Here is a 15,186-nt window from a genome sequence, read left to right as displayed (position 1 = left end):
GTGTGCCAACATCTGATCAGCTGCTGGACATTGGAAAGCAAACCTTCCTTCAGCAAAGGAATAATCAGGAGCCTGCTTTAATCTCATAATAGTTCCTTTGAAACCCCACCCTTATGCGCCCCATAACTGATGCAAATATCACATCATGTGTATGCCACATTTGGCCCATATCTCAGAGATTCCCTATCCGTGTTCTAAAGGAAAAAGGTGACTACTACCCACATGAACCCTAACAGCATGGAAAATACATGGAGAAAAATTTGCTCAATGTTCTCCTTTTTCTGGCCATGTGTGTGAGAGAAAAGATGCATTGTTTTTGTTTTGTAATAACCTTCTTGTCATATGACCCACTTTTGTATTTCTGTTTCTTTAACCTACCTCACAGGGTTGTTGTGAGGGTGGAATGGATAGTGGGGAGAACCAAGCACAGCACCTTGTGCTCCTTGGAGGTTAGGTGGGATTTAACCCATCCAGTGCTTTTTTTCCCTGGGGGGATGCAGGGGTACCCATACCCCTAAATGTTTTGTGAATCTAAGTTTGGCCTTGTTGAGGGGCAGTATTCAATATGAGTAGGAAAATGAGAGTACCCCTAAACATTTTTTTATAGAAAAAAAAGCACTGACCACATCACCCTACAACTTGCCCTCATTCCCTAGGAAATTTGTAGAAGAACAAACCAATGACAGTTCAACAAAGGAAGAGCAGGATGGATCAACAAGTTGCTTCATTTTCAGAGTGTGATTTTTCTCTTCTTCAGACAGTCTTTGAAGGCCTCCTTGACCTTCTCATTCCTTAGACTATAAATAAAAGGGTTCAGTAAAGGAGTAACCACCCCAGTAAGGACAGCAAGGCCCATCTGGACATCTTGGGAGTATCCTTGGCTGGGTAAAGAATACATGAAGATTGAACTGAGATAATAGATGGAGGCGACTGTGATGTGAGATGCACAGGTGGAAAATGTCTTTAGTCGACCTTTGGTGGAATGCATGCACAAGATGGTGGCAATGATGTAGACGTAAGAGAGAAGAGTGACAAACAAAGAGCTGAGGAGCATAACTGAGCACAAGACATTCTCCAGAGCCAGGAGGGCCTGCACATCACTGCAAGAAAGCTTTACAACTGGGGTGTAGTCACAGAAGAAATGGTCTATAATATTAGAGTCACAGTAGGAAAGGTGGTAGAGTAAAATGATTGGGGCAACAGGAGCAAGGAAGCCACTGATCCAGCAGCCCAGGACCAAATCAATGCAGACCCATCCATTCATGATGATGGCATAGCGCAGTGGTCTGCAGATGGCAACATAGCGATCAAAGGCCATCACAGCAAGAAGGATGGTTTCACTGGCACCAAAGAAGAAGTAGAAATAGCATTGGGCCACACAGGCCAAGAAAGAGATGGCTTTGTTCTGAGAAACCATATCCACCAGCATCTTGGGGATAATAGACGTGACAAAGAAGACCTCCATGAGTGAAAGGTTGCAGAGGAAAAAGTACATGGGGGTTTGTAGGCGCTTGTCCAAACATACCAGTGTGATGATGGTGGTATTCCCAGATACTGTTATCAGGAAAACAACAAGAAGCACCACAAAAAGGAAGAGCTCCAAGTGCCTAGGAAGTTGGAAGCTAGTTAAGATGAACTCAGTCACCTGCTCCATGCTGCTCTGATTTTTCAATCCCATGGCCAATGTGGAAGTATAGAACAATCAAGCAGTTGAAACACATATGCTTTAGAGTTCGTGTGATTCAAAGTAGGCTCTTTTTCCGCTCTTCTACTGTTCTGGGCACTAACAGGACCTTCCTCATTGACAAGAATTGTCAAAGTGTCTTCTGTTGACACCACAACTAATTCTTTGTTCCTTTTATTCTGTTGCTCATAAAAAATTCAGAATGTTTTGTCCTCTTGCAAGCAGTAGAAGTTTAGAACAGATAGCTCAAATAGGTTTTCCTCCAGATCATGATTCTGTAAAATTGTCATTGATTTTGCGGTACCACATGACCACTCTGCACTTGGAAAATGACCAGTATTCCTCACTGTACATTGCATGTAAACATGTGTTGTTCAAGACGGTCAGAACTTCACTGGCCCTTATTAAAATAAAGATAGCTGATTTATCTTACCTCTAATTATGTGTTTGTTTTATTTCTATTGCTTCTTTATAATATCATTTACAAGATAAAGCTGTTGATCACAAAGAGTCTTATTTCTCATCTATACCTTCTTCTCTTTTTAAAATAAACAAACAAACCACATCATCGTCAATCTTCCAACTAGGGATTGGGGAGAAATCGGAGAAATTTGCAATGAGATACTGACAATTTTTCAGGATGACTTTAAAAAAACAACAACAAAAAACAACCACAACCACAATCCGATTTGAAAATGTGGAGAACCAAACTTCAGAATGTAAAGAAAGTGAGGAACAGAGAGAAACCAACATTCACACAACCATTTATCCTTACATCCAACCAAATACGAAAATTCAGCATATGTACATAGAGCATTAAGGCTGCAATCCTATTCCCATTTTCCTAGGATTAAACCTTGTTGAACTCTAGGAGACAAACTTCTAAGAAGGCTTTATATGATTTCATGGTATATCCCTTCCTGAAGAAATACACCCAGCTTCATATGTATCATAAAATAAAGACCTTGATAGATAGATACATAATATTCACAGTAATAGATTTATGGTCCCATTTCAAACTGCTTTGTAGATTATGCTTTTGGGTTTTATTCTAACTTTATTGCGTATTTAATGATTTAATTATGTAAAAGTATAGTATATTTATTTTCGGACAATGACTGGTGGTGTAGGTAGGAAGAAAACAGAATACACAAAAAAAATAATAATGCTTTTATACTACACTAGATGTCTCTCTCACAAAAGATAGTCGTGTTCAGCCCATAATAAAAAATCTATAAATACATTTATAAATAAAGCAAATCAGTAGAATATTCTGTAACATGTCTGGGATAGCCCTGGTGAAGTTATCTTTCATGTAGATTTCTAAATCCTATAATCTTACCACAGCTGGTTGTCTTGCCTTCATTCTGTCGACATAATATCAGTTAAGCAAGCTTTATTTAAAGGTGCCTTGGGAGGATCGTCACAATGCTTGAATCAGCCTTCTACAATCTGTGCTCTTGTTATGTTTGGATTACAATTCCCAGTAGATCCTGCCCAGTTCAAACTGTCCAAACATCAACCATCACATACCCTCCAAGCGTCCCTATTTTCCAGCATCCTCTTCCTCACAGTGGTCAACTAGACTCATTTATGAAGCCCATTGGCCCTCTCTCACAGTTGTCTCCCTGTGTCTGGTATTCAGTAGGATGATGCTTCTGGTCCTGGAGACGGCATCCGGTCATTATGGTGAGTGCCACCATTGGCTAATGGTCATGGGCTTGTGGCCAATGGGTGGTGCAGTGGTCAGAGGGCCAGACTAGGACCCGGGAGACCAAATCACTGGGTGACTTTGGATCAGTCACTCTCTTTTCCTTGAACCCACCTCGCAGGATTGTTGTGAGGATGAAATGGGGAGGGGGACAACCATGAGCTCAATGGAGGAAATGTAGGATATAAAATGCAATAATGATCATTCCCTACATTAAATGGGGAGCGGTTTTTGCGTGGTCATGCGCAGCCCCCTTGGACCCCAGAGCAGCTCCTGCCAGTTCGGGCTGGCGTCGCCCTCCCCAGGCTGGATGCCTGTGGCCCCCACCTACCTCAGCCAGCATCCATTCCTGCCTGGGGGAGGTGTTGCCATGGGAATTGGCCAGGTAAGGGGAGGGACCACCCAGCCCACACAATAGAAGGCGTAGCTTACCTGGGAAACGGCAGTCGGGCTCCAGAGCTTCTCCCACCCTCCACTCCCTCAATTAACTCTTAATTTTGCAGGTTAACCTCTTCTCCACGGGTACGCAGGCGCTGCTATGTCAAGGCCGCTGTTGAAGGGCCGGAAAGGAATTCCCCTGCATTGCCAGGATTTGCCTTTCCTGTAGCAAAACGTCACAACTTGGGCGGTTTCAGGCCTTGGACGGAATCCTTTAGTCATCTTCCTAAATGGGGGGGGGCGTGGGGCGGTGACCCCATGCCCCCAGTGCGATACCAGGGTTCCTGTTAAAGAGGTCTAGGGGGGAGACATTGACCATACACTGAGAGGTTGTCATTGCCCTCCCCCTCCAGCGATAGCGAATGGGGGGCGGGCTCTCTGCTTCAACATATGTTCTCCAGAGCCAGCCCAATCCCCACACATTCTGCATAACCCTGAAGTTTCCCAGATCCCCAGCTGGGGGCCGGGAAGAATAAACGCCCAATGCCTGAGCCAAGGTCTCCCATAGCACGTTGTCTTGTGCCATTATTCCGCTCAGGGGTTGCTTGGGGGTTTAGGGGACTCCGCCTGTCCACGCAATACTTATAATGAAATAAATAGAATAAGATTTTACCTATGTGAATGTTGTTATGTAACCTCAATTCATTGGGTGATTTTTTTTGGGGGGGGGGTATATTCTATTTATCACAAAGGTATTAGTTTGATGTTCCACTTTACCACTTGACTCTTGCTGGACAATCTAAGTCTGATAGTTTTCAATTAAAAAACAAAACAAAACTTTTCTGCCTCGTTCTCTGATTAGTGTGCAGGTAGCAAAACAAATGCTAATTGATTTCGCCTTCCAAACCAACCTCATTATCTGCTTCTCCTAATGTACCAAGAGAGCAAAAAGTTTGCTACTAACTCTCCAGAACTTTGTGGACTGATTAAGTCCCATGCCTATAGATTAATTTTGTTCAACTTTCTGCAGGATACCCCAACGGCCTATAAAACTTATTGGATTAATTAAAGTGCTCTACAGTCTGAAACTTCTGCCAAGGGAGATGATCAAAGGGATTTTGCTAACTTTTCTCCTACTGTAAATGCAGTAACAGTTTTTTCCTGCTATAAAATTATACATATATATTGTGTGTGTGTGTGTGTGTGTGTGTGTGTGTGTAGCTTTAAGATGTTTGATTTCATGTGCTCATCCTAAGTTAGACCCCATATGTGCTATGCATTTCAAACAGTATCATACCACTTTAAGCAGTCATGGCTTCCCCAAAAGCATCCTGGGAACCGTAGTTTGTTAAGGGCACTGGGAGTTTTTAGGCAACTCCTATTCCCCTTTCTGAACTACAGTTCTCAGAGTGGCTTAACAATCAATCCCTCTTCGCAGGAGCTACATTTCCTAAGAGCTTCTTCAAGCCTTTGGTCTCCACTGCACCGGGTAACAAGAAGAATTGGGCCAAACATTGAAAAGTAAAGTCCAGTCTGGTTCAACCATCTCCCTCCCTCTCTATCTCTCACACACATTTCAAGATGGGAAGGGGACAACATAAAGGAAGAAATAATTCTGAACTGCCCCCAATCTTCATAATGGTACAAGCTCCATCCTATGTCCATAGTCAGTACTAAGGCACTCAATACAGGTTAGCTGCTCTAAAAGTTTTTTTCTAGGGGAAGGTTCAGATTCAATTAAAGGTAAAGGTAAAGTGACCCCTGACCATTAAGTCCAGTCGTGTCCGACTATAGGGGTTGCGGTGCTCATCTTGCGTTACTGGCTGAGGGAGCCGGTGTACAGCTTCCGGGTCATGTGACCAATTAGGCCTCATCAAATTTTGGTTGTGGAGCTGGTTTTCCACCCTAAGATTCGCCTTCAAAACATGACATACTTCTTGCGTGTCCCAGGAAAAAATGGGACATCCCTTTTTTCTCCATGCGAGATCACAACACCCATTCTGTGTGCTGCAAACTCTTGTCGTTTCGCCCCGAAAAAGCACTTTTCTCAGGGTGGAGAGAGGCGTGGGTCACATGACTTGCCTGGGAGTGCATCCCCGAAGACACACATCCTGGTATTAGATCTCCAGAATTTGGATGGTATGACATCAGACTGGTTTTCTTACATCCTCCCAGTGCATTACTCCAGTCCAAAGCTGATTTTTCCCACAGTAGCTATCACTGGCAGATTCCATGAGAAAACTATTAGAGGGGGAAAGGTTCATCAAGTTTGTCCACTGTTGACCCAGTGAAGCAGATTGTAACAAGCGACCATATCTAGCAACAGATCAGCCATTTTTACTATTCTTTCACCAGGATAGCTGATTGAAGCCTCCTTTGGGAGCCTCCGGATGTGAGCTTAGGGCTTTAGCCAACTAAGTTCTACCCACTGAAATTAATTGGCCTAAATTGGCAGCTATATTACCGGTAATTTCAATGGGTCTACTCTGAGTAGGACTAATTTTGAAGACAACTCTTAGTATTGCAAAAGTAGTTGTTCAGATATTGTAAGTGCGTGTTTTGGGGGTTTATTAGAATTCCGCCTGAAAGGGTAAATCGAGATTATATGGGGCTGGGGGATTCTGATGCCAACAATGTTGGGTAGATGCTGGCAAAAATGTGTATGCATTAGAAGCACACAGCGACCTGTTTTATGTGATTTGCTTCTCTCACAAATTGGACTTTTCACAATAGGATATTCCAGCCAGAAAGCCCAGGTTTCACAAGATCGAAGGCCGCATGAGGGTTGCTAGTCAAACCTTTGCAGAGCTGCAATTCCCAGCACCCTTAGTAAACTGCAGTTCCCAGAAATCTTTGGGGAAAGCCATGGTTTTTAAATTGGTATGAGTGCATTAAATGTATGGTATAGGTGTGGCCCAGGACTTTGTAACCACCCTGGAAGGATGTATGAACTGGGGCTTCCTGCCTCAGAGGGTTGTTGTGCTGACAAAAGTGCTAAAGTACGGCTATACAAATGAGATGGCTGGCTGATGTCTAGATATCTGTATAATTCTATGATCTTCAGACAATGAAATAAGGATCTGGTGATAATTCATAGGTTTTGCAAACCAATGAAGGCTTTTGTTTTAAGCAGAATTCTTTTTATTTGGGCTTCTGATACTCCACAAGAAGTATCATGGGTCTATTTTTAACCAGTTCACAACTCCCCTTCCATCATTTTAAACTGGATGAGTTTCTCTGCATTTTATTAAATACATGCTTGCAGGAAAAAACATTTTTCAAAGCATCTTGGACCTGCCTGTTCCTCAGGCTGTACACAAAGGGGGTCATAAGAGGACAAACCACATTGTTAAGAACAGCCACAACCTTGTTGAAGTTTTTCCCACCATCCCGCTCAGGTATGATGTACATAGAGATGCAGCTTCCATAGGTGACAGTGACAACGGTGATGTGGGAAGCACAGGTGGAAAAGGCCTTCTGCCTCCCTGCAGCAGTTGGGATGTGGAGAACAGTTGAGATTATATTCACATAGGAGACAACAGTGATAGCTAAAGTCCCCAGTAGTGTAAACACTGAAAGAATAAAGCCGGAGAGCTCTAGGAAATGAGTGTCACCACAGAGAAGATGCATTAATGGTTTGCTGTCGCAGAAGAAATGGTCAATGATGTTTGAGTCGCAAAAAGGAAATTGAAGGAACAGCATACTTTGGGCCAAAATCACAGCAAGCGACCCAATCCAAGAGAACAGCACCAAAAGCGTGCAGAACTTCTCGTTCATGATGGTGGTGTACCTTAGGGGGTTGCAGATGGCCACATATCGGTCAAAGGACATCACAGTCAGCAGGAAGAAATCTGTGGTGCCCAGGAAGAAATAGAAAAACGATTGGCTTATACATCCAGCATACGAGATTGTTTTCCTGCCAGATGCAAGGTTGAACAATGCCTTTGGGATGGCAGCAGTGGTGTATCCAATTTCCAAGATGGCATAATTCCGGAGGAAGAAATACATGGGTGTCCTGAGGTGGAAATCCATGAGAGTTATGGTGATAATTATCATGTTTCCCGTTACAGCCATAAGGTACATGATTAAGAAAAGGATAAAGAAAAATATCTCTAGTTTGCTGTTCTCAGTGAATCCCAGCAGTAAAAACTCATTGATCATTGTTTGGTTCTCCATAAAGTATTGACTTTCATACGTTATCTACTGGCAAAAGATGAATATAGATAAGCATCATCATCATCATCATCATCATCATCATGAAGTTAAGCCAAGCCTGCCTGGATCAGACCTGGGAAGCATATTGTTCAGCCTCCTGTTTCATACATTGACACAGAATCAGAGTCTTAGAATCACAGAGTTGAAAGTGACCACATAGGTCATCTAGTCAAAACACCTGCAATGCAATGATGTTTTTGCCCAGTGTGGAGCTTGAACCCAAGATGCTAAGATTAAGCTTCACGTGCTCTTCCAACTGAGCTAACCAATCAGTGGAAATTCACACAACTGGATTCAATTGACCATACTTGCAAAGAGAGAGGGGAAATGTGCATTTACAAACTGCTATTTTTATCCAAAGCACACATGCAAAGGCTTTGCAAACACTGAATCAATCAGCTGATCACTTGCAAACTCCTTGTCTGACAACATATCTGCAAAGAAATTCATTGGGACCGCCAATAATTATTGGTAATTGACATTCACACTATTGGTTAGTACTTCCACTTAATGAAGACTTAATGACAGTGTTTGTGAGATAGTGTGTGAGGAAAGCAGTTAGTGAATTTGCACATCACCAGGGCCGGTCCTAACTTAGGCTGAGTGAGGCAGTTGCCTTATGGAACAGAAGCTGAACGGTGTCAGTGCAATGTTGGAGGACAGAGTTGTGGGTACCACATGCTCTGCCATATATTCCTTCAGCTAAAGTATGCTAGAGGACTTCACTGTGTCACCAGTGTTGAGGTAAGAGTCAGCTGCCACCGTATAGGCAGTTTCTGTACCTGGAGGAGAGGTGACATCATGCCCTTTGCCTCAGGCTCTATAACACCTCATCTCACCATTTCCACTGTATTGTGACTGCCTCTGCCCTGAAAGAGAGTCTGACTCCACTGTGACAATGGTTGGATTACCAAAATCACAAGCTGAGCCAATGGGGTTATGGCAGAAAATTGCCAAAACAGCTTTGCTAACCATCACAGAGCTCAGGCCAGAAAATCACCATGTACAACATCTGTGCCTTGAAGTCAGAGTACAAAGAAGGCTTTATGCCCAAAATGGTTGTGAGAGAATTGTAAGATTTCAAAAAGTGTGTAATTGGAGTCCAGCCGCAGTGCCTAAAGGGCAACAGGTGGAAGGGAGCGGATACAATGAATATAATAGCGAAAGTAGTCAAATTCTCCTATAATATATATAAAAATGCACACATTGGTGACAATAAAACATCAAAGTTCATTATATTATGAAAAATCGCTTTGGAAAAAAACGTGTAGATTAGGAAAAATGCCTACAAAAATGTGCATATTAGAATATATTTTTCTTGAAGACTTAAAAAATAAATAAAAATAAGTAAATACAAGCTTATTTACCTAAATCTTGTATTAGTTAACTATTTAATCATATAACATGGCACTGATGCTACCCTAGATATGTCTCAAAAAAAGAAAAAAATGATGTTTTTGCCCCATAATGAAAATAAGAAAACTCTGAATACCTTTATAAAGCAAAGCAGTATAATATGCTTTAATATGCCTCACCTAGGTATGATGCAGCTGTCAGCACCAAATCTATAATACAGATTTCCTGTGTCACTTAAATCTTTTCATGGCTGGATGTCTTCCATCATCCTCTCTATAGAATACTAGCGAGCGAAGCTTTATTTAAAGGTATCCTGGGAGGAGAAGGTTCACTCTTAAGTGGAATAAAGCTGCTTTAATTTGCATAGATTAGCCTTATCCAACCCATGCTCTCCACATGTTTGGACTATAGCTCCCAGAAACCACTGCCAGATTCAAAGGGCAACAAATTCAATCTCTAGGTTAGGACCTGGTGATTATTCCAGTCTTTCCCAGGCCTATCTGAAGTTGGACACAGGAATTTCTGTGTGCAATCAGATGCTCTACCAACTCATTCCTCCCCACCTCTGTCAGCATGTTGAGCAAAGCAAGAAAATGACTAGAAAGAGTAGTTATATATAATGCCCCCTTAAGGACCCTTTTAGAAGGTGGCAAAAATGTATTTTTGGATCTCTGTACATCAGTGGTGGTTAACTTTGATAGGACCACAAGTTTGCTACCCTTGCTCTGTCTATAGACATGACCCCTCTCCTTTGCCTGTTTAAGTGACGGTCAGCAGTGATTGGAAATGGGTCCATTTTCCGCTCTCCTTCCTCCCAAAGAAATGCTTAGCAGACTTAAATGAGCTGTACACTCCCTTACAATGGAGTTTCCAGTTTCATGGTGAGTATTTCAGTCTCCTGAAATAGCTTCTTCCCAGTTCTTCACGCTTGCAGTGGCCTGACGGCCATCAGTGGATGCTAACTTTTCCTTGTAGCCCATCTCTCCTCTCCTCTCATTCATTGAATGCTTTCCAAAAGTAATTTATAAGTATCTAAATGTGCACTCACCCAGATTTGGCTAGCTGTTATCACTGAGAGCAATAGTAGGGAACTGAGGGTGCTGACAAGTGGTGTTTAATTTTAATTTTACTTTTTCCCAGAATACTAAAAATGTTGTCATAAAAGTGATTTTTGTCAAAGTGGAAAGTGTTTGTTCACTTCTAAAGAGAGTTGCTTTTCCCCAGAAATGAATACAAATGACAACAGTTTTGCAAGGGGGTGCTGATTTAAAAGGTATATTGTTTTACCTTGATATTTAAGTTAGGGGACTTAGTTTTTTTTGTTTTTTTTAAACCATTCCAGTTTTCAAAGACTATCTAAAAGTACTGCAGGAAACTTTGCTATATAATAAACTTTAAACTTTATTATATGTTTTCCTAACCTCCAAGTGTACTCATAATAATAATAATAATAATAATAATAATAATAATAATAATATCTATGCTGAAATACCTCTGTGAATCAAGGTGTGCTTCTTATTCATTCTCTAGGGAATGGATTTAAGGAAAAAATTTTATTAAACTGTGACAGAATAATTTTGACCTCCAATAACCTTAGTTGATTCTAGCAGATCAGAAATTCTTACAGCCACTCAGATTTGACTAGTTGGCATAACTGAGGGCAATTATGAGGAACTGAGAGTGTGGCAAGTGGTGGGAATTTCAACAGTTTTTTCTTTTTTTCTTTTTTCGTGCACAGAATAAGTTGCCAAAAGACTGATTTTGACAGAGTTGAAAGTGTTTGTGAAATGCCGTGGGTAGTTTCACCTCAACTCTAAAGACAGCATTCGACCTGTCAGAAAGGATGACTTTTTTTAAAAAAAAAAACACATGTTGATTTTAAATATACAGTATGTCTTTTTACACTGCTATTAAATTACACTTTTACACAGGACTTTTAAAAATCCAGTTTTCATAGTCCTTTTCATAGAGCATTGCAAGAAACTTTGCTAGATAATTAACTTCAATCCTTAAACAAATGATTAGTTCCCAAGTCTGCTTATTAACTTCTTAAAAATTAAACCATCTAAGTTGAGATGCCTCCAAGGATCAAAACTTGCGTCTCACTTTAGGGTAATTAATTCTCTAGGGAATAATTGTTCGGAACAAACTTCTTAAACTTTTTAAATAATAGTAATAATGATTATATTGACCTCTAGTAACCTTGGTTGATGCCAGGAAATCAGAAAACAACTGAATGAATACCAGATCTCCTTCTCAGAGACCAGCATGTAGACAGTGGTGAAGTGGTCAATTCTAAAGTGCAGGACAGCCCCACCCCCTAAGATGAGAGTCCACAAAAGTAGGCAGGTGTGGACTATATACACCAGTGGTAGCCAAAATGGTGCCCTCCACATGAAGTTGGACTGTTGGTACTGCTGTTCTCTTGGATTGGGTTGCTTTCTCTGGTTTTGGCCCAAAGTATGCTGTTCCTTCAATTTCTTTTTTGGAACTCAAACATCATTGACCGTTTCTTCTGCGACAGCAAACCATTACTCCATCTTCTCTGTGGTGACACACATTTTCTAGAGCTCTCCTGCTTTAATCTTTCAGTGTTTACGCTACTGGGGACTTTAGCTATCACCATTGTTTATTATGTGAATATAATCTCAACTGTTCTCCACATCCCAACTCCTGCAGGGAGGCAGAAGGCCGTTGTCACTGTCACCTATGGAAGCTGAATCTCTATGTACATCATGTCAGATCAGGGTGATCGGTATAATTTTAACAAGGTAGTGGGCGGCCATTCTTAACAATGTGGTTTGTCCTCTAATGACCCCCTTTGTATACATCCTGAGGAACAGGCAAGTTACAGATGCTTTGAAAGGTGCTTTTTGACTGCAGACATTTATTTAATAAAGGACAAATAATCTGGTGTAGTTCAAATGAAAGAGAGGAGGGATAAATATGAAGCAACTCAAATAGGCCCATGATACTTCTTGTGGCATGTCAAAAGCTGGAACAAATAGTTTTTAAAAAGAAAAAAAAGTAAAGAAAACTTCTCTATATACCTTTTAGGCCATATACAGGTGAAACTCGAAAAATTAGAATAGCGTGGAAAGGTTTGTTTCTTTCAGTAATTCAACTTAAAAGGTGAAACTAATATATGAGATAGACTCATGACATGCAAGGCGAGATATGCCAAGCCTTTATTTGTTATAATTGTGATGATTATGGCATACAGCTGATGAGAACCCCAAATTAACAATTTCAACTTTGGGGTTTTCATCAGCTGTATGCCACAATCATCAGAATTATAACAAATAAAGGCTTGACATATCTCACTTTGCATGTCATAAGTCTATGTCATATATTAATCTCCAGTAGCTAATGAAAACAATTGCTTACATAAATGGACTTTCCCACGATATTCTAATTTTTTGAGTTTCACCCCATCCATATCCTTGTTCAATTCAGGAAATCTAGAGCAAGAACATCTGAACCAACTCATGATGTATGGCTTTTACAAAACCTGTTTCTTTGCTGAATTTGCAAATGAGAATAGCTATGTGCAAAACAATCAGCTTTGCAGTTGGTGGCAGTGAACAAGCACATCATTTAGCATTAGAAGGTGTGGGAAAAGTTACCTTCCTCAATCTCAAATTCTGGAATTGAATGAAAAACCATCTCAACTACAGGATGCTTTCAAACCCTAATTCAAAGTGGAACTTGTGCTATATAAGATAATATATAATACATCTTCCAGAACAGTATGCAGTATATGTATAAGTTTGTCTATTTAATGAAATGAAATTAAATAATATATTTATTTAACAGAATTAAAGAACAATAATAGTAATGATCAGTGTTTTTTCCCCCCTAAAAATGTTTAGGGGTACTCTCGTTTTGACTCAAGAAAATCACCATTTTATAGTTCAAATTGGGAAAAATAAATACAGTAAATGGACCAAAGTACAAAGATTCACAAAATGTTATGGGGTATGCCCACCACTGTGTCCCCCCCTTTAAAAAAGCACTGCTTATGATGATGTTTCAAGATGGAATGTAACACTAATTTTTCTAGGCAGAGCTTCTGCAAAGATTGATACTTCCGAAGACTAATACAATGCCCATTTCCCTTCACAGTCCCTTTTCAGATGGTCCCTGGTCCCTTAGCAATGGTTTTTGAGTTGCCCAAACAAATTTCTCAAGGCCTCCTGAACCTGTTTGTTCCTCAAGCTGTAGATGAAAGGGTTGAGCAAAGGGGACACAACAGTATTGAGGACGGCCACCATTTTGCCAAACTCCACTTTGCTACTCTGTGTCGGTTTGATATACAGGAAGATGCAGCTCCCATAGGTGATGGACACCACAATGAAGTGAGAGGCACAAGTGGAAAAAGCCTTCTGTCTCCCTGTGGCAGTGGGGAAACGTAAGATGGTTCGGATTATATTGACGTATGACATTACTGTCATCGCCAAGCTTCCCAGCACGGAAAGCACAGCAGTGATGAAACCAATGAATTCCAAAAGCGATGTGTTCCCACAAACGAGTTTGATCAACGGTGTATTGTCACAGAAGAAGTGGTCAAGGACGTTGGACTTGCATATTGGAAACTGTAGGAAAAGCACTGATGGACCAATGATCAGGAGAAAACTGCCAACCCAACAAAACACAACCAGCATGATGCATAAGTAATGGTTCATGATGGCTGGATATCGCAAGGGATTGCAGATGGCTACATATCGATCGTAGGACATGACAGCTAAGAGGAAGAACTCGGTGGTTCCCAGGTGGAAATATAAGAAGGACTGTATCATGCAACCAATGTAAGTGATGTTTTTATTGCCGGTTGAAAGATGGACCAAGGTTTGGGGAATGATTGCCGTGGTGAAGCCAATTTCCAAGAAAGAGAAATTCTGGAGGAAGAAATACATAGGAGTGTGTAGCCGGTGATCTATTTGAGCGACAGTGATGATCACAGCATTGCCTAGGATGGCCAAAAGGTAGGAAAGGAGAAGGACGGTGAACAACAGGAGCTGCAGTTTCCGAATGTCGGTGAAGCCCAGAAGGATAAACTCACTGACTGTTGTTTGGTTGTACTTCATGCCTTCTTTAGAACTGGAGATGGGGTGGGAGAAGAAAGTGATGGACAGAAATAGACAACGTTGAAATAAATAAATAAATAAATAAATAAATAAATAAATAATGTTGTGAACCACCCTGTGATCTTCAGATGAATGGCAGTGTACAAATGTACATTTGATTGCTTGTATTTGATTATATGTTGTTCTTATATTCAACAAATAAAATATTTTTAAAATGCGATAAATATAAGTAAACACATAAATGAATAAATGTTCATAAGCATGTTACTACAGAGCTGTCGACAATTACGTGTGCAACCCCCAAGTTAAAATATGCCAATCTAAATTACTTAATGGTGTTGATGTTGAGGATTGAGTTCAATCAAGAAAACCATTATCTCTACTGCTGGGCTACGGCCCCTACAAAACATGAGCAAAACACACAAAGTAGAGGAAATTATGCTGACCTTTACTATATTTAAAGATACAGGTAGGTAGCAGTGTTGGTCTGCCATAGTCAAAACAAAATTAAAAATTAAAAAAATCCTTCCAGTAGCACCTTAGAGACCAACTAAGTTTGTTCTTGGTATGAGCTTTCGTGTGCATGCACACGGTATCTGAAGAAGTGTGCAGGCACATGGAAGCTCATACCAAGAACAAACTTAGTTGGTCTCTAAGGTGCTACTGCAAGGATTTTTATTTTATTTTTTATTTTGTTATATTTAAAGAGTAGCCTAAAGCATAAGAAAGGCAGAGGTGGATGGAACAGGAGAAAG

General features: G+C 40.7%; 3 protein-coding genes across 3 annotated transcripts; all 3 read right to left on the bottom strand.

Annotated features, from left to right (window-relative positions):
• Positions 1–730: 730 nt before the first annotated feature.
• On the bottom strand, positions 731–1,678 carry LOC117057299 (olfactory receptor 6M1-like). The gene has a single exon (XM_033168140.1). It carries the CDS (start codon positions 1,676–1,678, stop codon positions 731–733), a length of 948 nt encoding a protein of 315 aa, XP_033024031.1.
• Positions 1,679–6,986: 5,308 nt separating this feature from the next.
• Positions 6,987–7,949, bottom strand: LOC117057298 (olfactory receptor 6C65-like). Its single transcript, XM_033168139.1, has one exon. It carries the CDS (start codon positions 7,947–7,949, stop codon positions 6,987–6,989), a length of 963 nt encoding a protein of 320 aa, XP_033024030.1.
• A 5,546-nt stretch (positions 7,950–13,495) lies between these two features.
• On the bottom strand, positions 13,496–14,431 carry LOC117057297 (olfactory receptor 49-like). The gene has a single exon (XM_033168137.1). The coding sequence runs from the start codon at positions 14,429–14,431 to the stop codon at positions 13,496–13,498; it is 936 nt and encodes a 311-aa protein (XP_033024028.1).
• Positions 14,432–15,186: the final 755 nt, after the last annotated feature.

This window comes from Lacerta agilis, chromosome 14 (genome assembly GCF_009819535.1).
Source record: "Lacerta agilis isolate rLacAgi1 chromosome 14, rLacAgi1.pri, whole genome shotgun sequence".
Taxonomy (NCBI): Eukaryota; Metazoa; Chordata; class Lepidosauria; order Squamata; family Lacertidae; genus Lacerta; species Lacerta agilis.
The sequence above is the reverse complement of the archived record's forward strand: the minus strand, read 5'-3'. Positions and strand labels throughout refer to the sequence as shown.

Coding starts and splice junctions, on each gene's coding strand:
- LOC117057299 (XM_033168140.1), bottom strand. CDS start 1,678: ATGGGATTGAAAAATCAGAGCAGCATGGAGCAGGTGACTGAGTTCATC.
- LOC117057298 (XM_033168139.1), bottom strand. CDS start 7,949: ATGGAGAACCAAACAATGATCAATGAGTTTTTACTGCTGGGATTCACT.
- LOC117057297 (XM_033168137.1), bottom strand. CDS start 14,431: ATGAAGTACAACCAAACAACAGTCAGTGAGTTTATCCTTCTGGGCTTC.